Source organism: Neofelis nebulosa, chromosome 14 (genome assembly GCF_028018385.1).
Source record: "Neofelis nebulosa isolate mNeoNeb1 chromosome 14, mNeoNeb1.pri, whole genome shotgun sequence".
NCBI lineage: Eukaryota > Metazoa > Chordata > Mammalia > Carnivora > Felidae > Neofelis > Neofelis nebulosa.
Genome location: NC_080795.1, coordinates 62,680,908 through 62,707,847, shown reverse-complemented (window position 1 = coordinate 62,707,847; position 26,940 = coordinate 62,680,908). Strand labels below are relative to the sequence as shown.

At 43.6% G+C, this 26,940-nt stretch overlaps 1 protein-coding gene and 1 long non-coding RNA gene across 8 annotated transcripts in view; one reads left to right on the top strand and one right to left on the bottom strand.

Annotated features, from left to right (window-relative positions):
- Positions 1–15,540, bottom strand: part of LOC131494476 (uncharacterized) — a 259,326-nt gene extending 243,786 nt beyond the window's left edge. For 5 of the 6 annotated variants that reach the window (XR_009253424.1, XR_009253422.1, XR_009253423.1 and 2 more), the window contains exons 1-2: positions 15,228–15,540; positions 1,826–1,928 (exon numbers count right to left, since the gene is read on the bottom strand). This is a non-coding gene — a long non-coding RNA (uncharacterized LOC131494476). Of the gene's footprint in view, positions 1–1,825; positions 1,929–4,398; positions 4,496–15,227 lie in introns of all 6 variants that reach the window. The other variant, XR_009253425.1, reaches the window with a different exon arrangement.
- Positions 15,541–15,552: 12 nt separating this feature from the next.
- SAMD12 (sterile alpha motif domain containing 12) overlaps positions 15,553–26,940 on the top strand; it is a 386,116-nt gene continuing 374,728 nt past the window's right edge. Inside the window, exon 1 of one of the 2 annotated variants that reach the window (XM_058698898.1) lies at positions 15,553–15,680. In XM_058698898.1, coding sequence (XP_058554881.1) covers positions 15,668–15,680 — 13 coding nt within the window. In that variant the 5' untranslated portion in view covers positions 15,553–15,667. Of the gene's footprint in view, positions 15,681–16,495; positions 16,637–26,940 lie in introns of those variants that run through there. The other variant, XM_058698897.1, reaches the window with a different exon arrangement.

The window sequence follows — 26,940 nt, the reverse complement described above, 5'->3', positions numbered from 1 at the left end:
ACTCAACTTTGCCACGTGCCAAGTGAAGCCATTTCCCTTCTTTCTTCAGTTCTGCTTCTGTGTTTTAAAAATGTATGATAATTGCTACCTACAAGGTCGCATCTAGGATAAAAAGGGAACATACTCTAGAATGTTCTTTGTGAGGTCCAAACACCACATGAATAGGAACCAAAACTTGACAAGCTGCCTCCATGGTGCTATGTCTCAACTTGGCTCAGATATTAATATTTAAGTGCCTAGAAGTATGGCCGTTTTCTTACTGACATTCTTCTAACAAAGATAATTTAAGTTAGAAGATTAGACATATTATTTTAATAGAATTCTATAAAGGTATTTTCATTTGATTGAAGTGGATATGGTCACAAACTTTTTTTTTTTTTGGTCCCTGAATGGGACCCTGTACAAAACTACATTGTTGATCATGGCTCTAATTGGTTCCCTTGTTTCAGCCTGACAGTCTCTCAGATTCATTCTTCACACTGCCAGCCTGCTGTGGCTCAAAGACAAATCTGAGGTTGACTCCTCTTTTTCCCTAAAGACCCGTATCCAATCAGTCAAGTCTTATGGATTTTGCTTCCTTAATATCTCTCAAATCCAGCCATTTCTCTCCATCCCACCTGACATGCCTCCATTTTAAGTCACTATCATTTCTCACTGAAACTAATGAACTAGCAGCCCACTCGGTCACTCCTAGGGGCCCCCCTGTGTTGCTTTTTTGTCTGGATCCCTTTCCCCTAACTGCAGCCAGAATTATCTTCCTGAAGTGCAAATGCTACCAGTAACTCCCTGCTGGGACCTGTGATTGTCAGGATCATCAGGATAACCCCCCTGCCTCGGCTGCTGGACTAGGTGTCCCTGCTCTTTCAGGACTAGGTTCAAGCCCTTGCTCAGCTCCTTTGCAGGACCTTGCACAATTCATACCGCACTTTCCCCTCTGGCCATTCCTAGCTATGTAAGGCCCCCTGTGCCAAGTTCTCAGGAGGGCGCCTTCTCTGTTACGGCTCCCATGCCCACTGCCTTCACATGCCCTGTCTCTTCATTGTGGTCACCTCCTCTGGGGATCCTTCTCAGGACGCCTAGGACTGGACTAGGTGCTCTTGCCCTGCATCTTCACAGCACTTACCACCTTTCTTACTTACTTATTTGCACTTTTACTTATCTGTTTGCTGCTAAGGCTCATCAACCAAACTATCAGGTCCCTGACAGCATGAACAGATCTTTGTTCCTGGTATATCCCAGTATGTTGTATTCTTGCACAGATTTCTTCCCATCTCCTAGCTCCAGGGAATACTGATAACTGATGGCTCAAAGCCGAGTCCTTCGATGGGCATTGCCCCAGGCTGCAAAAACCTGCCTTCCCTGCAGCCACAGCCCCCTCTCAGGGACACTGGGCTACCAATGACCCGGTGACATTGGCATACAAATGCCTGGCCTCCTTTCTACTTTGAGACAACTCTAAAGGGTTAGCGCCAACACTCCCGGTAAGACTGGGCTGGGCCTCAGCCGCAGCCCCATGGAGCACCTGCTTTTCTCCTAGCCCCGTCCTGCTATCCTCACTTTCGGTCAGGTGTCTCTCCCCAAAATATTCCCCAGTAAACCATCTGCACAAAATTCACAATTCTCAGTCTATTGCCAGGGAACCCAGTCAAAAACAGTCCTCCTCCCCAAAACAGTTCCTGGCACATAGTAGGTGCCCAAAATGTGTCTGACATATGAACAAGCAATGAACAAGGGCCTTTTTAAAGCCAACTCTCAGAGCAGAAAATTTATATCACTCATGTTTCCATTTCCAGGCCCAGCACAGGAGTGACTACTTAATTCTTACTTGCTTGAATGGTCCTTCCAATGTTCTCTCTTATGGCCAAGGGAGCAGTCTTCTGGAGGTATATGGCTCCTTTCTTTAGCCATCAGGTCCAAAGTGATAAAAGCTAGAAACATCAAAGGAATGTAACATTACTCTGCATGATAATGAAATTTACTGCCTTCAAAGAAAGAAAAAATTATGTGGCAAATTACAAAGCAGTTAAAAAACACTGTTTTTCATTAGGGTTTAGAGGGACGGTGTTCTCCCTGAGAATTAAAATAACTTTATGGAGAGCTATGTGCTTTTCTAATAAATCTAAAGAATCTAATAAATCCCCTAACAGACCTGCTGTGGAGGATATATGCCCTGAATGATGCTGTGAGACTTGAAGCACCATGACCTCCTCCTCCTGAACCACTCTGCAGCTCTTTGGGTTATCAGAAGAAAACACGGACTGTCCAAATAAAACCTCTAGGAATCTACACTGAACTCAATGGCTTGGACTTGGGGAGATGTCTTAGCGAGGAAAATCACAATGGGTCCTGGAAGGACCTAATGGGTAAAGGTTAGAGTTTTCCAGAACATGAATAGAGTTACAATGGGGAAATCCAGAAGATAAGGCTCCCTAGGATATAAGGGCAAAGCTAGGGATAGGGAAGTTAGATTAGAAACTGTGGACGTATTTAAAGAGGACACATCTGAGAAAGAGTTGACTTCTCAGTCACTACACATACACGTTTGGACCCTGGGGAAGTTATATTTAGTACTTGGCTCTAATTTTTTTTTCTTTTTAAACAGACTATTTTTTTTTTTTAGAGCAGTTTTAGGTTCACAGCAAAATTGGTCAGAGGGTACAGAGAATCCTCACATACACTCTGCCCCCACACATGCATAGCCTCCTCTATTACCAACATCCCCCACCAGAGTGTATATTTGTTATGACTGATTAACCTACCTTGATACATTCTCACCCAAACTCCATACTTTACATTCGGGTTTATTCTTGGTGTTTTATATTCTATGGGTTTGAACAAGTGTATAGTAACATTTACCTACTATTACAGTATCATGAAGAGTAGTTTCTATCCCCTAAAAACATCTGTGGGTCAGTTCCCTTTAAAATGGCCCAGTCCTGGGGCACCTGGGTGGCTCAGTTGGTTAAGCGTGCATTCTTGATTTTGGCTGAGGTCATGATCTCACGGTTTGTGAGACTGAGCCCCGGGTAGGGCTCTACACTGAGTGGAAAACCTGCTTGGGATTCTCTCTCATTCTCTCTCTCTCTCTCTCTCAAAATAAATAAATAAACTTAAAAAATTACCTGGGCCTTCAGCAAAGTAAGTTATGTATATGTATACATGTATCCACATAGCTTGACACTCTAAAAGTGGTGATTCTGGGGAGGCTGAGGGTTGAGATCTACAGCAACATTCTATTGAGGGATGGCCTTCAGGACTTCTATGTGGTCGGGTGCAGTATCATGAGTGGGGCTCATCACCAAACAGTAAGTGTCAGGGAAGAGGCCCAGTGGTAAGAAACAGCTATCAAATGTATAATTCAAGAAAGTTTCACGATGTGAAGGCTGTTTTTGTCCACCACAAACCCAAGACAGTAAACTTCTCGGGTTACATTCTCTCTCCCCCAGGGAGCTTCATACTGAACCTCAACGCATCAAAGTCTGCCGGAATTTCTATTAGTGAAGAAAACTGCTAACTTCTTTTAACACCACATTCTCCAAAAACTCTCTCTCAATATCTACTAGTATTCATGGTATCCCATGTGAGGACTGCTACACAGCCAACTGAAGAGGTTTATTTTTTTTTTTTAATTTTTTTAATGTTTATTGATTTGTGAGAGAGAGAGAGAGAGAGAGAGAGAGAGAGAGAGAGAGAGAGAGACCGAGCATGAACAGGGGAGGGGAAGAGAGAGAGGAAGACACAGATCCGAAGCAGGCTCCAGGCTCTGAGCTGTCAGCACAGAGACGGATGTGGGGCTTGAACTCACAAACCATGAGATCATGACCTGAGCCGAAGTCAGATACTCAACTGACTGAGCCAGCCAGGCGCCCCTGAAGGGCTTTATTTTAACAGTAGTGTGGTATAAGCAGAGAGGATATTCTTGGAGAGTTATGTGATCATAAAAAAGCCTGGAGATGTTGGCCCTATAAAGACGGTGCTACAATGTTTCCATCTCAGTCTTACCAGGTGTAGAATGAGGACAGTGGCTAAGGGACAGAAAAAGGAGAGCCAACAGTGTCATTGTTGAGGACAAATTGAGGAGAAATGAGTCCTCTTCCCTGGTCACTCATTTCTATGAGGATGGGGATCCAAGAAGAAGGAGGAATCTTATAATCATAAAACTTTAGGACAGGAGGGGCGCCTGGGTGGCTCAGTCGATTGAATGTCTGACTTCGGCTCAGGTCATGATCTCACAGTTGGTGGGTTCAAATTCCATTGTCAGGCTCTGTGCTGACACCTCTGAGCCTGGAGCCTGCTTCAGATTCTATGTCTCCCTCTTTCTGCCCCTCCCCTGCTCATGCACTCTCTCTCTCTCAAAAATAAACATACAAATAAAAAAATTAAAAAAAAAAAAAAAACCTTTAGGGCAGGAAATGAGCTTTACGCTCATCTCCTTTGGTCTTCAAACTTGTATTCAGCCTTTGGACCTCCAAACAAACAAGTTTCCAGGGGAAACCTAAAATGCAGACCAGAAGAAAGCAGAGGTGTGGGCATGCTTTACCAAATAACAGAGAAAGGAAGAGTTTGGGGGAGGAATTCTGGTGCTTCCCGTTGTGAAATTTTGGCTGGGAATTTTTAGAACATTTTAGATCCGAGAGAAGTGCCTCAACATACAGACCTCACAATTCAAGTAGCATTTTCTCCCGCTCTCAAAATATTCCTGGATAACAAGTTTCAGAGGCAGGAATATTTCACACAAATAATTTTAGAGGCCTTGCTTTATGACAAGACCTGTACTTTGGTAGTTAAAAGCTGCATCCTGGAGCTGACAGAGGCTAGTTCTGGGCTCTGTCACACTCCTCCATATGTTAACATCCAACAAATTGCTCAACTTGTCTGTGCACACTTAAGTTTTCCCACCAATAAAATTGAGATAATAATAGTGTCCATTTTCTAGGGATATTGTGAAAATGGAATGAACTTTTCCGACAGAAATGCTTAGCACAACACCAGACACAAAGCAAACAACAAATTTAGCTCGTTATTTAATTAACATTAGCTCCTTATTTAAGACGGCCGCTGCACACCAAGTACTATGCTAGGTACTAGAGAGATGGAGTGGAACCAGGTACTTTTAAAGCCTTCAAATACTAAGTGCATTCATTTATCCAACACTTATTTTTTCCAAAAATTTTACTTATGTTATCTCTTGTGGTGATTTAAAATATGACCACAAATTCTTAGACACTCCCTTCAAAAAAATAGAGCCTGATTCTCCTCCCCTTGAGTGAAGGTTGGACCAAGTGGCTTGCTTCTAGCATGTAGAATAGGCAAGAGTGATGATTTGTGACTCCCAAGACAGGTCACAAAAGGCATGTGGCCTCTCCTGCCTTTCTTGGATAACTCTCTCTGTGGGGAAGCCAGTTGTCATTTTGTGAGGAAAAAGCCAGCAGTCCTGTGAAGATGTCTACGTTGCAGGCACTGAGGCCTCCTGCCAAGAGCCAGCACTAACTTGCCAATTGTGTGAGAGAGACACTATGGAAACCAGTCCTCTACCCCCAGTCAAGCCTTTGGAAGACGGCAGCCCTGGCCACCATCTTGACTGCAACCTCATGAGAGACACTGTGCTGGAAATCACCCAGAGAAGTTTCTCAGATTCCTGGAACCACAGAAATTCTGTGAGAGGAGAAATTATTTTAAGCAACTAAATTTCGGGAGTTAATTTGTTAGATAGATAGCTGATCCTCAAAAAGCCCCTGACACAGATAAATTGTGGTCCATTTTATAGATGAGCAAATCAAGGGCAGAGACGGGACTTTGTTTCAATTCACCCAGCTGGTATGTGGTGAGAGGCAGACTTCAAACTCACATCTATAGTTTCCAGGGTACTTCTACTCTATCGCTGTGCCTCCATGGGCAAAGTCAACAATATATACAGCACATATAAGGCAGCACCATAAGGAGCCGGGCCTCAGAGAAGCTTCATGGTTGGGTTTGTTTTTTTCCTGAGACCAGCCCAGGGGATCGGAACGAAGGACCCACCCCCACCTCCCACACACATCAATCCAAGAGTCCATACAACCCATGAAGAGTTGTATGAGGAAGGCAGAGATCACCTTAGCAAATATACACTGCATCAGTTAAGACACCTGACATATTACACCATTAACATTTAAAACCATGGGGAAAAAATTAGCTGATAATATCCCTTGCACTCATAACATTTACGTTTCCAGCTTTTAGTTTTCCTGAACAAAATCAGACCTCACGGAGATAACTTTCACAAGCCACATATTTTCTCTAACAGTTACCACGGGCTGGAAAAAGCAAGGAGAAGGCAAATAATGGTGATGCTCTATGCTAATGCTCGCCTTATCTCACAAGGCACATCTTGGGTGCACTACATCCTTTCTCTCTCAGGTGCAATCTAAATCATCTCCCATGTCTCATTTTTCTTTAACTTCTCTGAGTTTGGCAGACATTAGGATTGAGCCCTAGATCATGCCTTCAGGTTTATGAGGACAGTAATCTGTCATCGGTAGCTGCAGTGCCTTTTATCGGGCCCTGGCTGCACAAATTCCCCTAACTCTGACTTTCTGACAACTGATGGACTTTTCTCATCTCTAACCACGAAGGCTCAACTTGATTCTTTTCTTTTGAGACAACACAATATGCTATTTTTTCTGCCCCTGGGAAAATAAGAAAGCATAGAGCTCGCTTCCTAAAAAGAAAAGGCCGTAGAAGTTTTATCCATATTACTTGCTACCCTTCAAGGAAAGAGGCGTCAGGGTTGGGGTGGGGGCACTCCTTTGAGCCCACACCCGATATCAGTGTATCCAACTCCATGCTTTGACTTTTGAAGTCTGCCTCTCACCACATACCAGCTGGGTGAATTAAGCAAAGTCACGTCTCTGCCCTTGATTTGCTCATCTATAAAATGGAGAACAATTTATCTGTGTCAGGGGCTTTTTGAGGATCAGTTATCTATCTAACACATTAACCCCCCAAATTTAGCCACTCTCCAAAGCTGCATATAGAAGAGACACAACATGTGCAAAAACAGAAAGGCAACATAGTACGGTAGTCAAGCACATGGACTCCAGAGCCAGAATGTCTGCATGTTTTTAAAGTACTTGGAATTTCTGGCAAATCGTAAGCACTCCATAATGTTTGATTCATGTAGGTAGGTTAAATTTATTGAACAAACTCCCATTTCTTTAGAGACCTACCTCTAAGATGGGAATTTTAATTTCCTCATTTAATCCTTGAAAAGCCAAGCAGCACATTAGAGTCCAAAAGAAAAAGTTTGGAACAGTCTATCCGCCCCCCACATTCAGAATGAGGACTTTATTTTAAAGGCAGGATGTTTTGAATATACAGACATCTGCATAAAGATTTTCCTTGTAGTCTTTTCTTTATGCTCTAAGTTTGGCGTGCTAGGGAATTACTCCATAGGACTGTATACATAAAATTCCATGCCCTGTGTTTCAAGGGACAACGTAAGGTATTTTCAAGCACAAAGTTGCCCATTCCTGATTTTTACTCTGTTTTTATTTGATAATCTAACCCCATCTCAGCTCTGACTCCCTTTGTTAAATTTAGTTGTGCATTAGATGGGACCTCACTGGTAAACTAACTTCCTATGTCTCATGCCTGAAATGCTGTACCAAACTGTGGCACGTTTTCCTTCTCAGCCCTGCACATACATTCTTCTCCAGAACTGGCTGAAGACAGAAGTGTGGAGTCAGCAGTTGGTCTTTGGTAATAATCATTTTCACAAGTGCACTGAACACTGTGCAGAACACCGTGGCTACGTTCTTTTCATGGATTCTCCCTAGTGTAGCTCACGCTGCAGACTCAGGAACCAGCTCTGATAACGCCTCCCAGCTTTCTCACACCCACAGGAAATGACAATTCAGTGATGACTTTTGCGTATAAGAACAGTGCTTTGTCAAAGCCACTGATCCATTAGGCAAGGGGGACCTGGAGTCCTTAGAATTATATTCTTATTACTCAAGTGATTAGTTAAACCCACTCTACTTCCAACATCTGCTTTCTTTTGTGTAATTACCTTCACCATCACTTATTCCAACAACACTACATATTCAGAACACACAGACGGACACCCAACTGGGTTTGGGTCCTACCTCTCACTCCTGAACAATTATGGCCACATTTACCTTTTTGCAAAGCCTAGCTTCTACTCTCTTCTATGGTAGGTGGTTCTCCAACTCTAGCATGAATTAATGTCACCTGGAGAACTTGTACCATCACACATTGCTGGGTCCCACCCCACTAGTTTCTGATTCTGTAGGTCTGGGTTGGGGCCCAAGAATTTGAACTTTTAACCACCTCCCAGATGATGTTCATTGTGTGGATCCAGGACCCAGACTTTGAGAACAACTGCTCTAGTTTATAAAAGACGGTACAGGATTCTTGTCTGTTCGTTGTGGGTTGAGTTGAATTGTATCCCCAAAATAAATGTGTAGAATTCCTAACCCCACATATTTGTGAATGTGACCTTATCTGGGAATAATGTCTTTCCAAAGACAATCAATTAAGAAGAGGTAATACTGGGTTAGGGTCGGCCCTGAATCTAATGAGTGGTGCTCTTATAAGGAAGAGTGACCTAAAAAGTCAGAGACATACTCATGAGGAACAAGACCGTGTGATGACAAAGGCAAAGATACGAGTGATGTAGCAACACACATGGAACCCAAAGACTGCCAGCAACCACTAGAAACTAGGAAGAAGACAGGACTCTCCCGTAGAGACTTCGGAGGAAGTATGGCCCTGCCAATACTCTGACTTCAGACTTCTAGTCTCCCGGATGTGAAGGGATACGTTTCTGTTGTCTTAAGCCACCCAGCTGGGTCACTTTGTTATGGCAACCACAGAAGACTCATACACAGCCACTGTGGAGATTGAGTAACCCAACGAACGTTTCATCCTTCCCCACATTCACATCCCTGCCACGGCTTCCTCATGGGCATAGTATATTTCCTCATGCCTTAATGATGAGATTGGTCATGTGACTTACATTGACAAATGACAAAAGGAAAGAAGTGAACATGCCCCAGCTCTGAGCCAGGCCTTAAAAGTCTTGATGCTTCCTTTGCCCTCTTGTTCCTCTGCCGTTACTATGAGAATAACAGTCCCTCCAGTAGCCACTGCCCCTCCAGCCTGAGGTAGAGCTACCCCAACCTGTCCTCAAAACTGCAGCGAGAAGTACAGCTACCCCAGCCTCCTCACTTGGCAACCAAGCCAAGCCTAAAGCAACAGAAATCTTCCCATCCTGCACCCCCAACCCCCTAAAAAAAACCCTTGCCTGGATCTGGGTTCTAGACATTGTTCTACCATGGTGCAACCTGGGCATGCTCTTTCTCTGCTCTGATTCTGAAATGAGAAGGCTCAGATTAACTTGCCTCTAAGTCAGTTTTGAATTGATCCCAGGTGTAGAAATGCCTACTTCTTCCAGCGTGGACCATCACAACAAACAAAAATAAAACATTAACTTGAAGTTTCATTGGGGAGAATGCAGACCTAATCATGACCAGGTAGTTTATTCATGTAAGCAAACCAGAGTCCATCCCTGTCCTCCTGGAGCCAGGGGAAGCGCTTATGTTATTTAAACGAAACCCATGTCTGACTCCTCCAGCAGGGTAGCAGAGGGAACGGAGAGGAAGCCCACATTCAAAAGGCATGTTGCAAGACTCTATGACAAGACTCGGTGTCAGGTTAACAGAACATGTGACAGAGGGGAATGCCAAATATCTCTTCTTCCCCAGGCGGTTTTGTCTCTGTCCCTTTAACAAGAGTGCTCAATAGAAGCTTCCAATTAGAATCTCCTGAAATACTTAAAAAACTTGAAAAAAGAAAAAAAAAATGCTGGTGGTGAGAGTCCTACCTCCAGAGATTCTGATTTCCTTTATCAGCATTAAAATCATTTTTTTAAACTGTCCCCGCCAACAAAAACAGGTCCCATATAACTCTCTGCTGTGTACAGGATGCATCCTGTATTAGCTTCTATTGCTGCATAACAAACTAACAGATTAACAGACAGAAAATAAGCATATTTAGGGGCACCTGCGTGGCTCAGTTGGTTAAGTGTCCGACTCTTGGTTTTGGCTCAGGTCATGATTTCATGGGTTTGTGGGTTCAAGCCCCACATTGGGCTCCATGCTGATAGTGTGGAGCCTGCTTGGAATTCTCATGCTCCCTCTCTCTCTGCCCCTCCCCTGATCACTCTCTCTTTTTCTCAAAAACAAAAACAAAAAAAAAAAGGAAGTACATTTAGCAGCTTAAAACAATATTGATTTACTAGCTCACAGTTCTGTAGCTAAGAGGGATGTGTGGGCTCACTTGTGTTCTATGTTCGGGTTTTACAAGACCTGAGTCAAAGTGTCAGGTGGGTTGAATGCTTATCTGAAGTCTCTGGGGAAGAATCCATTTCCAGGCTCATTCAAGTTGTTAGCAGAATCCAGCTCCTTATACCTTTAGGACTGAGGCCCTTTTTTCCTTGCCTCTGTCTGCCAGGGACCACTTATATCCCTACTCACACGCCTCTCTCTTCAAAGGAGTAACCTATGTGTTGAGTCTTCTTCATGCCTAGAATCTCTTTGAGTTCCTCTTCTGCCCTCCTCTTTTGCTACCAGTTAGAGAAAATGCTTTCTTTTTCTTTTTCTTTTTTAACGTTTATTTATTTTTGAGACAGAGAGAGACAGAGCATGAACAGGGGAGGGTCAGAGAGAGGGAGACACAGAATCTGAACAGGATCCAGGCTCTGAGCTGTCAGCACAGACCCCGACACGGGGCTCAAACTCACGGACCCCGAAATCATGACCTGAGCCGAAGTCAGCCGCTTAACCGACGGAACCACCCAGGCGCCCCGAGAAAATGCTTTCTTGATTGACTATATTAGGCCCACCTGGATAGTCTTCTACTTTTAAAGTCAACTGTGTCTTTTAACATAACACAATCACAGGAGGAATGACTCATCACATACACGAGTTCAGGGGATAATGGTATGGAATCTTAAGGGCCATTTCTAGAAATTCAGCCTGCCATATATTACAAACATCTAGACAAGGACCTAGTACTTAGTAGGTCCTCAAAACATAACTTATTAAATGGAATGGAATCAACCCCCACTTTATTGTGGCAAAGAAAGAGAAGGCATGGATAATCAGAGTGGCTGATGAATGGGTCATTTATCATGTTTAACTGAATCTAAGCATACATTACTTCTTATCAATTTTCACTGGAGTATCTCTCACACACATACACACTTCACAAATCAGATACATATGGCTTAATACCTTTCACAAACATTATACACATGTCTAAACAGCGGACAGCTGAAGAATCACAATACCCCAGCATTCCAGATGCCCTCATGGGCCTTCCTTCCAGTTACTAACCATTCCCTGCTCTTATACTCCCCCCCTCACACACTTAGGGAACCACTACCCTGACTTCCAATGCCATAGATTTTGTCCAGTTTTTGAATTTTACATAAAATGGAATCACACAAATGTACTTCTTTTCATCTGGCTTTTTTAGTTCAGCATCTTACCTGTGTGTTGTGGTAGGAAGGCTCTAAGATGACTCCCAATGATCCAATCTCCTGATATTTATAGCTTCCCCTTGAGTAACTTACATCTAACCAATAGATGACAACATGGCAACATTAAGGGGATGGGACTTCTATGATTAAGTAACAAAAGGTTGTGACTTTAATCTTGTTAGCAAACTCTATTTTCCTTTCTTAGCTTGTGTGTTTCGATGAAGCAGCCTGCCATGTTGGAAAGGCTCTTGCGGCAAAGTACTAAGGGCGGCCTCTGGCCAACAGCCGGCAAAGAACTGAAGCCTTCCATCCAACAGCCTGTGAGGAAGTGAGTTCCACCAACGACCATGTGAACTTGGAAGCTTAAGCTTCCCAAGTTGAGCCTTCAGATGACTTTGGCCCAGGCAACACCTTGATTGCAACCTGTAAAAGACCATGAAATGGGACACCTCGGTGGCTCATTTGGTTAAGTATCCAACTCTTGGTTTTGGCTAGGTTATGATCTCACAGTTCGTGGGTTCAAGCCCTGCATCGGGCTCTGTGCTGATAGCGCAGAGATTGCTTGGGATTTCTCTCTCCCTCTCTCTGTGCTCCTCCCTGGCTTGCATGGGTGCACTCTTTCTCTCTCCCTCTCTCTCAAAAAATTAAAACAAAACAAAACAAAAAACCGTGAAGCAGAAATTCCAGCTTAGCTATGCCCAAATCTCTTTCCCACAGAAACTGAGGTAATAAAAGGGTGTTATTATAAGCCACTCAATTTTGCGGTGATTTGTCACCAGCAATAGACACCTAATGCATGTGGTTTATCTTTGTTGTTGTATGCAGTTGTAATTCATTCATTTCCATTACTTTATTGTAGAATTTGCTAAAACTTTTTTCTGTAAGGGATAGGAAATATTTTAAGTTTAACAGGCCAAAAAGCAAAACTGAAGCTATTATGTAGGTACTTCTATATAATTTTCACAAGTGACAAGATATTCTTCTTTTTCCCCCAACCATTTAAACATGTAAAATCCAAACTTAGCTCATGAACAAGACAGAGATAGGCAGCAGGCCATATTTGGTCCATGGGGCATAGTCTGCTCACCTGCAGGACAGGTTGGTTTGTTTATACCACAGCTCATTTATCTAGTGTTGATTAACATCTGGGCTGTTTCCAGTTTGTAGCTATTACAAATAATATACCATGAACATTCCTGTATATGTCTTTTGGAGATGTGTATGCATATCTGTCTGCTATACACCTATAAGAGGAACTACTGGGTCACAGGATAAGCGTATATTTAACTTAATATGCCAAATGGTTTTCCAAAGTGGTTGCATCAATTCGCACAACAACAGCAGTATTTATGAGTTCTTACTGCCTCACAGTCTTGCCAAGAGTTGGTATTTTCTATCTTTTCCTTTTGGCCATTCTAGTGGGAATTGTTTCCCCCTACCCCCCCAGATGATCAACCAGAATTGAAAACCCCAGGTTAATTTCTGCTTATCCTTCATTAGGTTGAACAATATGATACTGCTCTATTTCTAGGTTAAAAAAAAAAAAAAAGAATTCAATATTGGCTATTTCTTATTGGTTAAATTAATACTTCCTTCACATCTTAGATTTATACTAAAAGTGAAACTTAAACAAGAATGCACATCAATTGAGAAAGGTCTTAAATATTTGAGTTGAAATAAAGTTTTTAAATTAAAAATGGATTTCAGTGACTCTTATTTATTTTTTAATGCTTATTTATTTTTGAGAGAGAAAGAGAGACAGGGTGCAAGTGAGGGAAGGGCAGAGAGGGAGGGAGACATGGAATCTGAAGCAGGCTCCAGGCTCTGTCAGCATAGAGCCCGATGGGGGGGGGGGGGGGGGGCTTGAACTCACAAACCTTGAGATCATGGCCTGAGCCGAAGTCGGAAGCTCAACCGACTGAGCCACCCAGGTGCTCCCAGGGACTTTTACATTTTAGTATCACCCAGATCCTTAAAAGCTTAAAAACAGACCAATGATTTTCACCTTCACTGCACATAGAATCACCTGTGGGTTTTTAAAACTTAATTGTCCCTATCCAAACACTCAGAAATCCAGATTCTGTAAGATCAACTTGAAGCTTTAAAATGTGTGCTTGGAAAAGACTGGTGCACAGACAAGGTCAAGAACCACTGATATTGCCTGTCCATTGGTTTTTTTTTCCCAAACATTCTAAGGAAAAACTTAATGCTTTGGTGATGTTACATACATGAGAGGGGAGAGAAACACCCAGATTTCACTTCCGTCCATATATTTAAGTAATCTCTACACCCAATATGGAGTTCAAACTTACAACCCTGAGATCAAGGGTTGTGTGCTCCACCAACTGAGCCATCCAGGTGCCCCTTGTTCCTCCCAGATTTTAAAATGCTTTGTTGCATATTAAGTTGGAAAAATGATTTTACCAATGGCAAATACCCGCTGTGTCTCACTGAAAAGGTCTCTGGCTACTGCACCAAAGATGGAAATCTTGGGTTTGATTTGCACACAGCTCTACGGACTCACAGTTAAAGTATCACCAACGGCATTTAATGTTTACACACAGGTATTCTAAAAGTACCCAGACACAGGGGGAGGGGAAAATAAAAGGAAAAAAAAAAAAAAAGGACCCAGACACAGTCATATTACCAGATAGCAGGACTAGGCACATACTCCATGACCAGAAAAGCAGGTGTGCATGTACACCCTCAGAAAGAAAATTATTTAAAAAAAATTTATGACCAAGACAAAATCTAACTAGTCACCTTTTGGGAAGAATCAAATCTTTATATTTCCTTAGAGTTATTTTCCAGAGTAGTTTTTAGATAGATAGGGATAGTGATATATCTAACGATATAGAACCATTGCAATTTTCAAGCTCAAGACCTTTAAAAGTCTTACTGCAGTCCTGAATCAGATTTTTTCCGCAAGACCCTTCCCTTATCTCTACCAGCCATAACTGCATCTACATTTCTACATGCGAAAAGAAAAGAAAAGAAAAGAAAGGAAAAGAAAAGAAAAGAAAAGAAAAGAAAAGAAAAGAAAAGAAAAGAAAAGAAAAGAAAAGAAAAAGGCCTGGGAACGTCATTTTTATCAGTATTTACCAGCTCTGGAATTCTATTGCCCTCCACGTGATTGTTTCCCCTGTCTGCTTATAGAGCAACCCAACACCTGGAGTTAGGACACAGGGTCAGAAGTTGAAAGGACACTAATTCTTAGGCGCTGTTAACTATTAGGCCCTACCACAGACCGTCAACTGGCTTCCAGGCCAAACAAGCTGAAAGCCTCCTAGTTGGGAAGCAAGACAGCCTTCCATCATCTGACATCCTCAGGTGGGATTTGGTTCTCAATAACCCCTGGAGGCTGATGCCTGTTCAGCGTTTTCAAGCCATCCCCCACTCCGTTTTAAGTGTTTATACACCTGTACAACTTGGAGGATTAGACGAAGGCTACGTCACCTGGCGGTTTTCTCCAGAACCCCGCGTATTCCAGGGCGCAGAGGAACAAGTTTGAACCGCACCCGGGCAGCGGTTCTCTGGCCCAGGCGGGAACCACTGCCAGCCGGAGCTCTGCTCCCCTTACTAAATGACTGGCCAAGCACGCCGGCGAACAGGCCCAGAAGATTCCACCACAGACCCAGCTACCCCTTGCCCTCCGCACGACCCCTGCCTGCCAGGTGCTTACCCACTTCCAATTGTCCGCGAAGAGCTCAATTTCGGGTCTCTATTCAGCGCCGAACGAAACCCAGCGCACGGCATCCTGGGAAATGTAGTCCTCGCCACGTCCGGGGGTCGCTGGCTCTGCCCGCGAGACGCCCCCCAGGAGGGATTATTCTGCCTAGGCGGGCTGAGGCCGGAGCTGCCGTCTGAGTGTGGAGATGGAGCAGTTCCCCGCGGAGGATTCGGGGTGCTCTCCCGGGTCGGAGGGAAGTGAGAGAACTACACTTCCCGGGCCGCCCTGCGCCGAGCCGAGCCGGCAGCCTCGCTTTGCGTGACCGCGGCAGGTTGGTCCTGGAGCAGATGAGCGCAGAATATTTAGGCGAAAGCGCGAGGAGGGGGGAGCGCGGGGCAGGAGGAGTACCTCGGCCGAGAAAATTATGCATGCGTTAGGGAAGCTCTAGGAGAATGGCTGTGGAAGGTAAGGGACGCTTGGGCATTTTAAGCTCCCTCTTAACCCGCGCACCCCACTACACACATCCCTGATGAATCTTGGGGAACGTGGGGAGGAGAGGAAAGAGGGTGGTGGCGAGCGGGCCCTTTCCTCCTACACCTCTTGGCACTCACCTGAGTCCCGGAAGGCGAATAGGCGCTTTCTTCAGTTGCTTTAGAAAGACATGTAGGTGCGCAGGACTTTGGGGCTGGAGGCAAACAGTACCCCTGATGCGAAACGATGTGCTGGAAGTGGGAAAATCGGAGAGACGGGCATGAGGTCTCAGCTCCGAGGTGTCCCTTTCGCTGTCCCCTCTAACCGGGGCGGGCTGGGTGGCCGCAGGACTGGGAATGCCCATTTTGTAACACCCCCTCCCCCCACGTGGGAGAGGACCCCCGGCCGGGTGCGTCATCGGGAAGCCTGGACTTCGATTGGGTCCAGGGCCCCTATCATGCGCACCCGACAGCGGTAGCAGCGGATGTACTCAGAGGGTGGAGGTGCCCCTTCACCTGTCTCTGTTTATACCACCATCCCCGGGGTTAGCAAAGTTTACAAAAAAGAAATGGAATCAGCCAGGAATAAAAAAGAATAGCCAGCCTCTTCCGTTGGGGTGAATCCTTTACTTTGAAGATACCTTCCTCTTTTTCTAGTGTGATTTTGGCCTTTTGGCTTTGCGGTTGGAGCTCTATGATACTGCCTCTCCTGAACCTCCTGGTTGAAAGCAGAGACAGGAGGTTTGTGAGGGATCCCGAAGTTTTACTTCAGAATATCTTACCTTGGAACACAAGACTTTTTTGTGTGCAGGGTAATTTATGGGGAAATATACTTGGACCAGATGTGTTTGTGATGTCAAATTGGAGGTCAAAGTGTGCCTGGATGATAAAAATGCAATAATTATGGGACCGAAGTTACCTGCAGAGTTATGGTTCCTGAGTGTGCCTCAGGTAAGAGGGGAACTGGGGCAGGAAAATGAGGGCATGCCCGCCTACCGCATCTGGCTCCTTGCCAAGGGGAAATGAGCCCGTTCCTTGTAGGCTAGAGGCAAGAGGGAGCCACAAGGGCTTGCTTCCCTCACCCCTTCCTGCCCCAGGAGAGAACAATTGAACTACTCTGACTCCTGCTCTCATAATTATTTAACCACCTGAAGTGGCAACAACCCAGTTTCTGTGCTCAGTACCTTAACTCAAAAAACTATTGCCTTTGGGCTGAGTTTCCCAGTTGGCTACTTTTAGTTACCTATTTATTAATATACTCACATAATAGTTTCTATATTACATATATAGCATACATGGTTTTGAAAAAATAGCCAAAATAAGCTTCCTGTGCAAATAGAATAATGTGAGAATCAGGCTTCGTGCATTGGTACAGTTGATGGTAAGTGAAACAAGGCTTCATAGGAGTGAAAAAAGCTAACAGAGGATAAGGATCATCTTGAGCTTCAGGTCAAGGGTAAGTTGACCTGCTGGCACCCCTTCTGCCTCACCTTTCAGCTGACCTTGATTATCCTCTTTTTCTCTTCACTCTTCTGTGTTCCCAAGTGAGGGACACTCCCATGGTTGCCAGTCCACAGTGCATTTGAAAAGAATGTCCTGCTTGCTGTAAGAAGTATAAAATTAGTCATATTTCTTGTCTGATGGGTTATTATACCAGCAAAGGCAGACCTTGCAAAAACAAGGGCTTTGGAATGAAGTACACGTGGACTGCAGAGGCTTATTTTATTTTGAATTTTTTTTTTTTTCAACGTTTTTTTTTATTTATTTTTGGGACAGAGAGAGACAGAGCATGAACGGGGGAGGGGCAGAGAGAGAGGGAGACACAGAATCGGAAACAGGCTCCAGAACGGGGGAGGGGCAGAGAGAGAGGGAGACACAGAATCGGAAACAGGCTCCAGGCTCTGAGCCATCAGCCCAGAGCCTGACGCGGGGCTCAAACTCACGGACCGCGAGATCGTGACCTGGCTGAAGTCGGACGCTTAACCGACTGCGCCACCCAGGCGCCCCATTATTTTGTAGAGATTTATTGGTTCAAGTGCTTGTCTAGTAAACAGGAGACCCTGAGTTTGAATCACAATGAGGTCTCCACTTGAGGAATGAAGGAAGTAGTTTAAAGTTTGGCTGCAAATAGGATTCCTAGCTCAGTTTTTGCAAAGGCTGTTTGCTCAGCCTAGACTGGGCTCTTCCTGGCTGCTCTCACCTGATCTTTAAAGGCTCAGGGAAAACTTCACTTCCTCTGCGAACCTGACTCAGCCCTGCCTTCCAGCTCTCTGCCCTAGTCTATGGGAGGGGCTTCTGCACTGAGCTTCCCTCGTACCTGTGGTTACACCTATTTTAACATCTCCAAACTTAATCTCTCACTGGAGTATAAGACTAACCCCTTGGGGCTTGGGACCTTATATTCCCAGCCAGTAGCACAGTACCAGACCCATAGTAGGTACTCAATAAATGCTTATGGAATGTATGGGAAATAAACTCATGGCCACTTTTGTAACTGACTCCATAAGCGTGCATGGGGCTTTCTTAGCCCAAGTGCCATAAAATCAAGGACTTTCTGAGAGATTTGAAGGTAGGAGAGACTCTTAAAGGAAGTTCCCCTCTCCTCAGTTTTTAGTCCTGATACTCAAACAATCTGATAGAGCAGTACTCATCCAGGGAGTCTTGAACTTCCTAGCTCATGGCTGGGATATATTGGGGCTGTTGTTCCTATTTTTTGTCCATAGGCCAGGGATGCTGTATGTCCCTCAGTGCATGGCCATCCCATGCAAAGTTCACAACCCCAAACTAGGTAACAACCCATGTCCCTAAGTTCATTGAGAAACATTGATTGGGAGAAGGAATTTTGCCAGAGGAACTAGAATAGGAAATACAATATGTGTTACTTAACATCTGAACTTTAGTTTCTGAATCTGGGAAAAAGGACACACTACTGTTTACTTCCTAGGAAAGTTGAGAGGATTTAATAAAGGAGAGGCCTTATAGGAGGGTACTTAGAACATAGATCCTTAGTAAATGTTTTTGTATTTCCACCCTTAAAAAAAAAAAAAAATTGGCATGTTTTGTGTTCTGAATTTTCACTTATTCACACAAGTCTAGTTAGCAAATTAGAAGGTGTTTTATCATGTGTAACCTGTTTGGTTAAGTAAGCTTGACCTTGTGTTAAATATAAAGTGTTAGAAGTATTAAACGTGTTAAGAACAAATAGGGAGCTGATTCATTTTGTTGAACCTGTAGCCTTGAGTTTAAGATGATAAAGAGGTGCCCTATGTTTTATGGCCACCCTGGGTTGTGTTTTCTTCTCTGAATTTCATTATGACATCCTGTTTCTATTCCCTAGCCTGGTTGCGACCCATGCCTTGCATTTATGGGCAGCTGGGCAGCTTAGAGTTGTACCTTCCAGCCATAGAATGCATGGTCTGCATTCAGGTGGGGATTATATTTACATCCATTGTCTTTTTTGAAAAAAAAAATGTAATAAATTAACCCAAATAGCTGGAAAAACTAGGGCCACCAGGGAGGAGGTAGCACGCAGAAACCACAAAGTAATCCATTCTCCATGGACAGACTGTATAGATGATTGTGTCCGTGAGGTGATGTTTTTAACAGAAATAGATTGCGTTATTATACAGGGAACAGAAAAAGTGGACTCATCAGGGACAGTGTCTTATTCATCTCTGTAGTCCAAGGTTGGTGCCTGGCACTCAGAGGACTGCAGGAATTGTTCATGAATGGAGTAGAAATGCCCCGAAGCAAGCAAAGGGTATTCCTACTCTTTGTTCTCATTTCCTTTCCTGCTTGCTTCATCCTTAGAGCTGCATTTAAAAAAGGGAGTAGATAAACATTGTAGTGTTTTTATTCCAGATGTAATAGACTTGTCCCTCTTATGTGGCAGAAAAATGACTTCCAGTATTCAGCACTTCACCTCCCTAAAGATTTCAAATGGAAAGTTATATGCTCTAAATGACATCTGTTAAGGAATCTGAATTTCCCATCCTAAATGAACAAACTGGCTATCAAATGGCCTCTAAGTCATTCAAGGTTCAGGTTCTGTAGTTTCTCTCCTGCAAAAGAGTAAAAACAAACAAAACAAAACAAAACAAAAACCTGCTCATGACCAAGGTATTGTAAGGATACATGACAGCAGCTGGAGGAGAGGGCAAAGGAGATAGTCAAACACTCCTAGCAAAGAGAAGCTGTTGTAAGTGATGGCTCTCTACCCTGCTATCCTGTTTGAATTCAGAACCAGGTCACAGACTCCCGACGGGAGATAAAAATGTGTTTATTACAGGACTCCTCGGGCTGGTTTGTTTGGCTTTGGGTTGGATGATAAAGCAGACTTGCTGATCTTGCACCCAAGCAGGGAACTTGCCCCTCATGGAGGTACCTGCCCCTGTAACAGCCTGAAGAGCCAGGAGAACGTGGGCTCCTGCAGCAGGCAGGTGGGACTCCAAGGGAAGGAGAGAGACCAGAGCCACATATGCTTTGTTGCCTTTCATAGACGTGAGTCTATAGTTGTCTCCTTTCTGAAAAGAACCTGTGAGAGTGGAGAGAGACCAGAAGTGTCCACGTGGATTTCCCCTCTTATGAAACCTGGAACAAGGAGGAAGATGGCCCTCCATTCTAACCCCCCTAACATTTTTCTAAGTGCATTTTCTTCTTGAGAACATTGTAATCACCTCTTGTACTTGGTGGTGCTCGTACTGTCTGCAGGTGGGCCTGTCTTCAGCCTGGCCCATGGTAGACCCTTGGTGAATTTTGTTGAATGAGGGAAGACAACAAATTAGTGGGTAGGGTTATGGATGCTTCTGATTGCCCCAGTAGCTCCTTAGATCACAGAGAACTCCCCTCTGTGTTCACCTACAGAGTAGGGCTGTAGAAGCGGTAGGAGCATGTAGACTGGTTTCCATAAGCAGCTCTTCCCTGTGCATGGTGATGTTATTAGTTCAACTAACTGCCTGATTCTCTTCCATTTCACTTATCCTCAAGGGTTTTTTTTTTTTTTCCTTTTTTTTTTTTTTCCTTCTAAATTTATTTTGTTCTCTGGCCCAGAAGATTGGACTTTACTGTACCAGCAGCTTGTATTAATCACTTTTTTTTTTCTTTTTTTAAGACCTGGGAGTGGTGAATCGAAGCTTGTCATCAAAAATTCTTGTCTAGAGTGTGAGAAGCGGGGCCTCAAACCCTGCCACTGTGCTTGCCGAAGCTGGTTCCTGCCACTCCTGTCACTTCTTTGGGACCTCTCAGCCAGTTCAGACAGGGTGTCAGTTTAATCCTATTCTTGCCTGGCCTGGCCCGGCCCGGCCCTTTCCTTCTCCTGTCTTGCTGTACTCCGGAGCCAGAAGAAACGAGGGCTGGTGTTCATAGGGGGAGATCGTGTAGAACGTTGTTGCCGTGTTCTGTTACGCTGAGTCACGGTAGATGCTGTGGTGACCTACTGGAGGGGCAGCCCGGGGTCTGAAGCTGGTGCTTGAACTCTAGGGAGTGTCACGTGTTGTGCCTTTAACTAGGAGAAAGGTAGGGAATTGCAAACTCCTTGGCATTGTATAGGTTTTGCATTTTCTGTGTGCAGGGAACTTGACTAAATGTGGGGGGAGGAGTCAATAAAGAAGGGAGCTTAGCCTGTTCTGTACCCGCCCCCATCATCCCTTTGCTGAAGGGAGACAAGAAGCAGATGAGGTGGAATGATAGAAGTGCTAATAAGTAAAAGCACAAACAACGTGATGTGGGAGGTCTGAGAACAAATGGAGCATCTAGTTCTGAACTGGATGGGATAGCCTTGCCAGAGGAGTAGCATCAAGAGAGCTTTGGACCAGGATATTGATGGCTGGGGAATGGGGGGAAAGGCATAAAACGGGTGTATGTAGAGTATGTTCCACCTAATGGATCCCCCCACCCCCCACGGTCCTGGTGTTGTGGTTGTTTAGCCCTTTATGGACAGGAAAGTGAATGAGGATGCTCCTGAGTCCTATCTGGTTATTACTTTTCCTGTGGGCTCTATTAGCTGCTTGGCCAAACCTTCAGCACTCCCCACAGCCCAGTTGGATCTTGGGTATGGTCCTTTTGAAACCACAGGAGCAAGCGGGGAAAGCTGCTCTCTTGTAAATTGAGCTGATTTCTCCCCAGTTTGCTGAAGTGGAATGTAGCCGTGCTCCCAGCTCTGAGCTGGCTCATGAGAGCAGCATTGGCTATATTTAGTCTGGTTTGTCTAAAGTGTGGGTGCAAGAAGCTGCTTGCACAGCTTGCCTCCCCGAGTGAAGAGCATGAAGGGGTGGCAGCTGTTGGGTGCCAGGGGCAGCTGCCTCATTGCCTTCAGATTTTTTCCAAGGGCACTGAGGCTGGGAGGAGCCAGCTGTCAAGTTCAGTTCCTTTGCTCCTTGGCTGCCCTTGTTGCTGTGCTTATATGGTATTCTGTCCAGGAAATCCCAAGTCTTCAGTGATTTGACAGATGTGTATAGACTAATCATGGGGTGTGAAATCTCAGAGATACAGCTAACCTGGAGAGCTGGGGGCAGAATGGCCCCAGACTGTGAGGGCTGTTGCTGTCTTTAAACATACAAACTCCGCAGCTTTAGACGGGGTGTGAACCCCAACTCTGCTGAAGACTTGCTGTGTGCACCTGGGCAATTTACTGAATAGTTCTGAGACTCCTTGTTTAGCAAATGAGAGTATTAATAGTAATGACCTCATAGGTATGTTGAGAAACTTGTTAGTATCAGTAAAGCTCTTAGGACCCATTCTGGTCATTGCTCAATAAACAGTAAATGTTAGACAACATGATGGCAATGATGTCTCCTTCCTGCCACACTTAAGAAAGCATCTAACCCATCTTTATGGCCTTGTAATATACTGTCATATATAATAGGTGCTCAGTGAAGGAATGTAGGTTCTCAGAGTTGGGATAAAACCAACCAAATGTGATTGGTAAAATATGAGTCATCTTTACTTTTAAATGTATTATTTGATTATCTGATTCCCTGCAGTTATGAGGCAACAGAGGGAGGTAAAAGTTTTCATAACAGGTGTATATTCACTTAAGTCTCATCACTTAATGATATTTCTCCACCTAAAATTTACTTGTCACTTAATACACACTGTTCCATTGGCTGGGCTCTCTAATGGTCTGATAATAACTCAGCCATACAATACATAAATTGATTGCAAAGACAAATTTCAGATCTTGCAAAAGAAAAAAAATTTCAAGCACTCTATGAAATTGACATTGGACAACGGATGTTATCATATGGCTGTGACCCAGAGAAGATCTGGCTAAGTTAGGCCAGATAACTGTTAAAGAGGACAATAATCAACCTAAGATGGTTATTTGATAGTCACCAAAGGAACATATTAGGATCATCTAAGGATTATAAAGTCTTTGTCAAAAATTGTTGCCCTAATATATTTTGGGGGAGAAAGATCTATGTAAATAGACTGTTTAAGAGTCAAATGTGAAATGAGCAAGGTTTTGTCCTGCTGATCTAAATCTTACAGAAGTTACGTAACAAAAAATGGGTTATTTTGGTCTAAGAATTAACACATATTTACAATTATCTAAATTTGGTTAAATACAAGTTCTTAGTTTCTCCGTCTCAGATAAAGTATCATTTAAACTGTTTCAGTGTTCTCTTTGTGTTAGTATGCTAAATTTAAAATTTAGGTATCCTTTATATATCATAAAATGTATCTTTTGTACCTCTTAGAGTTTTGACAAATATATTCAGTCTCACCACCACTGCCATCAAGTTCAGTTCCTACACCCCAAAAAGTTTCCTTTTGCCTCTTTGTAGTTACCTTTCACCCATAGCCCCTGACAACCACTGCTCTGAATTCTGCTCTCACACTCCGGTCTTTTTCAGAATGTCCTGTAAATGACACATTCTGTTGCCATTTGAGTCTGGCTTCTTTCATTTAGTGTAATGCACTTGAGATTCACCCATGTTGTTACATGTATCCATTCAATCCTTTTTATTGCTGAGTAGTAGTCCACTGAGTGGACATACCACTATTTATCCATTCACCAATTGAAGTACATTGGGTTGTTTTCAGTTTTTGGTAGATGTGAATAACCACTATAAATAGTTGCCTATAAGTTTTTTGTGTGAACAGAAGTTTCTCTTGTATAAATAAGTAGGAGTGAGGTTTTTGAGTCCTATAGTAAATGTGTTTTAATTTTATAAGAAACTGTCAAACCGTTCTTTAGAGTTACTATGCCCCACACATAGTACTGTGCCAAATTTTCCTCAATTTGGATTTTCTTTTAAGTTTTGAGTTTTGTTTTGAGAGAGCGAGAGGCAGAGCACATGAGTGAGAAAGAGCACGAGAGAGCACCCCAGGTAGGCTCCACTCTGCCAGTGCACAGCCTGATGTGGGGCTCAATCCCAGGAACCTGGAGATAGGGATCTGAGCAGAAACTAAGAGTTTCAGAAGCTCTATCAACTGAGCCACCCTGGCACCCCTGGATTTTCTCTATTAACAAATCTTCTGATAATGAGGGTCTCACAGAAATAAGATAATTATTTTAATGGGTAGAATGTAGGCATTTGGATGGTATTAGGAGGAAGTAACTTTCCAGAGGTGGGCTCTTGGGGCCGCATTACACAAGAGTGTGCCATATGACTATGGCAAATATACACCCTTGGTTTCCAGGTTAGTCCAGATCCCGAGGATGAAGATAGCCTAAAAATGCCACTGGTTTTGCATCCAAAAGAAAGCTGTTAACAAATTCTTGTGTTACTTTCTATAAAAGGACTTGTATCAAGCTCTGGATACTGAGTCATTGTTGTCAAATAAGGAAAGCGGCCCAGATTAGGAAAGGCTTACCTTGGAGAAAGATAGGCAAGAGCCTGTGGACAGCAAAGGGAAGACCATGTGGGAGGCCACAGAAGAGCTTAACTGGAGTGGGGAACAAACTTCCTTGTCCTTGAAAGGAGTTGGCCTTATTTGCCAAGGGGAGTCCTGACCTGTTTTGTGAAGCCTAAGAAAAAGTTAGCCGTTTCTAGTGTGACTTAAATTGTGAGGATGCCTGGGCCAGGGGCTTGTTCTGTGGCTTTGGGCCATTCTGATTCCGAATTGGCTCTTCAGTGAGCTGTTCGTTTATATAGTGGGAGCAGTGCTTTCCCTTGCTAGGAGCACATTTTATTCAGCTGCAGTCTGGATATAGGACCCAAGGGCAGAGTTGTTTCCAAGTGCAAACAATCGTCTTGGAGGTATCATTTGGACAGTAACACACTAGGGCTTCCAGGATTTTCCACTGTCTGTGTGACTGTGGCATAGAACTCTTGAATCTGGGATTGCTACAGAATTCCTAGATGCATGATTGCCTTAACTGTTGTGTGAGGTTGTAAAATGTTTGCTCAGGGTTTCTTTTTAAAAAAAATTTAAGAATGTACCTGTGCATTACATGGAGGTGAGTATGTTAACCAGACTTCGGTAGATGTACTTTGCACTTTTGTCTCGAGGTTGTGATTACCCCCTTGATGACCAGTGATGTGTATTCAGGTATAGGAGAGTTCAACCAGTCACCAAGAAGTGGAGCTGGGGCGTGCCAGCTCCTGGCCTTGGCTCAATAAGTAGATGTGTATCAGGGCCTTGTGATGCCCAAGCTCTTGCTTTCTCTTTCTGCTTTCTGATTTTTTCTGTTAAAACAAACAAACAAAAAAACACTTTTTTTATATGGTGGTCCTTTAATAAATCTGCGTGGATAAACTGGGATTGATATTTTGTATTGGAGTCATCTAGGAAGTTTGTAGGGGTACAGCATTTACCTCTGTAGCCTAGAATTGGAATATTTTTCATTTTATACTCACAAATCTTAAGCACTTGCTAATAGGAAGTAATAGGTTCCTAATAGGTTGGGTAAGTCTAGGAAAAGCAGGTGTGCTGGAGACTGAACTCTAAGTCTTTCCTTGATGATGAGATTCTCCTGGGACACCTAATGACACCCACATTCCTAATCCCCTCCTTTGGGTGTATTGTTGTTTTGGTAAATCAGAAGTGGGGCCCTGACTATAACATGTTCCCTGAGTCATTAATAAGCAAATTCGGGAGACACTGATATAGGGGCAGGATTCTTAATCTCACGTCCTGAGAGGAGATCCTTAACCCCTTTAAAACTGTATGCACAATTTGTAGATGGACATAATGTTTTTTTTTTTTTTTTTTTTTTACTGGGAGGAAAAAAAAACTGGGGTTTACATTCTGTTCTTAAAGAGGCTAGGGATGAGTAATAAGAGCCTTATGAGAACACGCATTTGACTTTTTCTTCTGATACATCTCCATTGCCTACAACTGTGTCTGACCCAATGAAGGCATACAATTATTTATTGAGAAAACAAGAGAACTAATGTTATTTTGTGCCTACTCTCAGCCAGGTTCTTGGTGTCTGTTCTAAACATTAGTTTTCATAATGCAGTGGGATAGGTGGTTTCCCCTTCCAATAGTTGAGGGAATTTAGGTCCAGAGAAGATGTGTGATCTCCCCGAGGCCACACAGCTCATTTGTGGTAGAACCAGGCTTTGTTGCCAAATTTGCCATATTCCAGAGTCCTTACTGTACTATGTTCCTTTTCTGGTTTTGTACCAGTTCAGGAGGTGGGTTCTAGTTTACTAGCTCTCTCATGGAAATGTTGGTAATTTAAGAAAAAAAAATTACATTAAAATACAACATTGCTTATTTGGGATCTACAATAGAAAAAAACTCTTTAAGGTTTTTGGATCAGATCTGTAATAAGGTGTTTGTCTCGATTTTGCTTTGTAGAGTATTGCTTCTTTCCTTTTAGGGAGCCCCAGGTCTTCAGGCATTTGTTGCTGCTGTTGCTGTTTTCCCATGCTGCCTTGCAAGTTCACTTGCATGCCCAGCACAAATTAGTGTAAATCTGTGTATCTGTGATAGGCTCAGCACTGGGCAATATACCAGAATCTAAGGCTGTGGTCCTTCCCATCACGGGGCTTATTGTCAGGTCAGAGGTTCAAGAATTGTGTTGTAAATGTATCCCAGTTTAAAAAAAAAAAAAAAAAAAAGGTTCAGACATGGGCAGGACATGTAGGCAGGGTAGTCTGTGTGGGGGCTCTGCTCTCTCAGTCAGGAGCTACCCTGCCCACGGCAATGACCCACCCATTGCCCTGGACTCCCCAGGAGAAGTCTTTTTCTATTTTAAAGAGTGAAGGGGCACCTGGGTGGCTCAGTCAGTTAAGCATCTGACTCTTGATTTCAGCTCAGGTCATGATTGTGTGGTTTGTGAGTTTGAGCCCCAAGTTCCA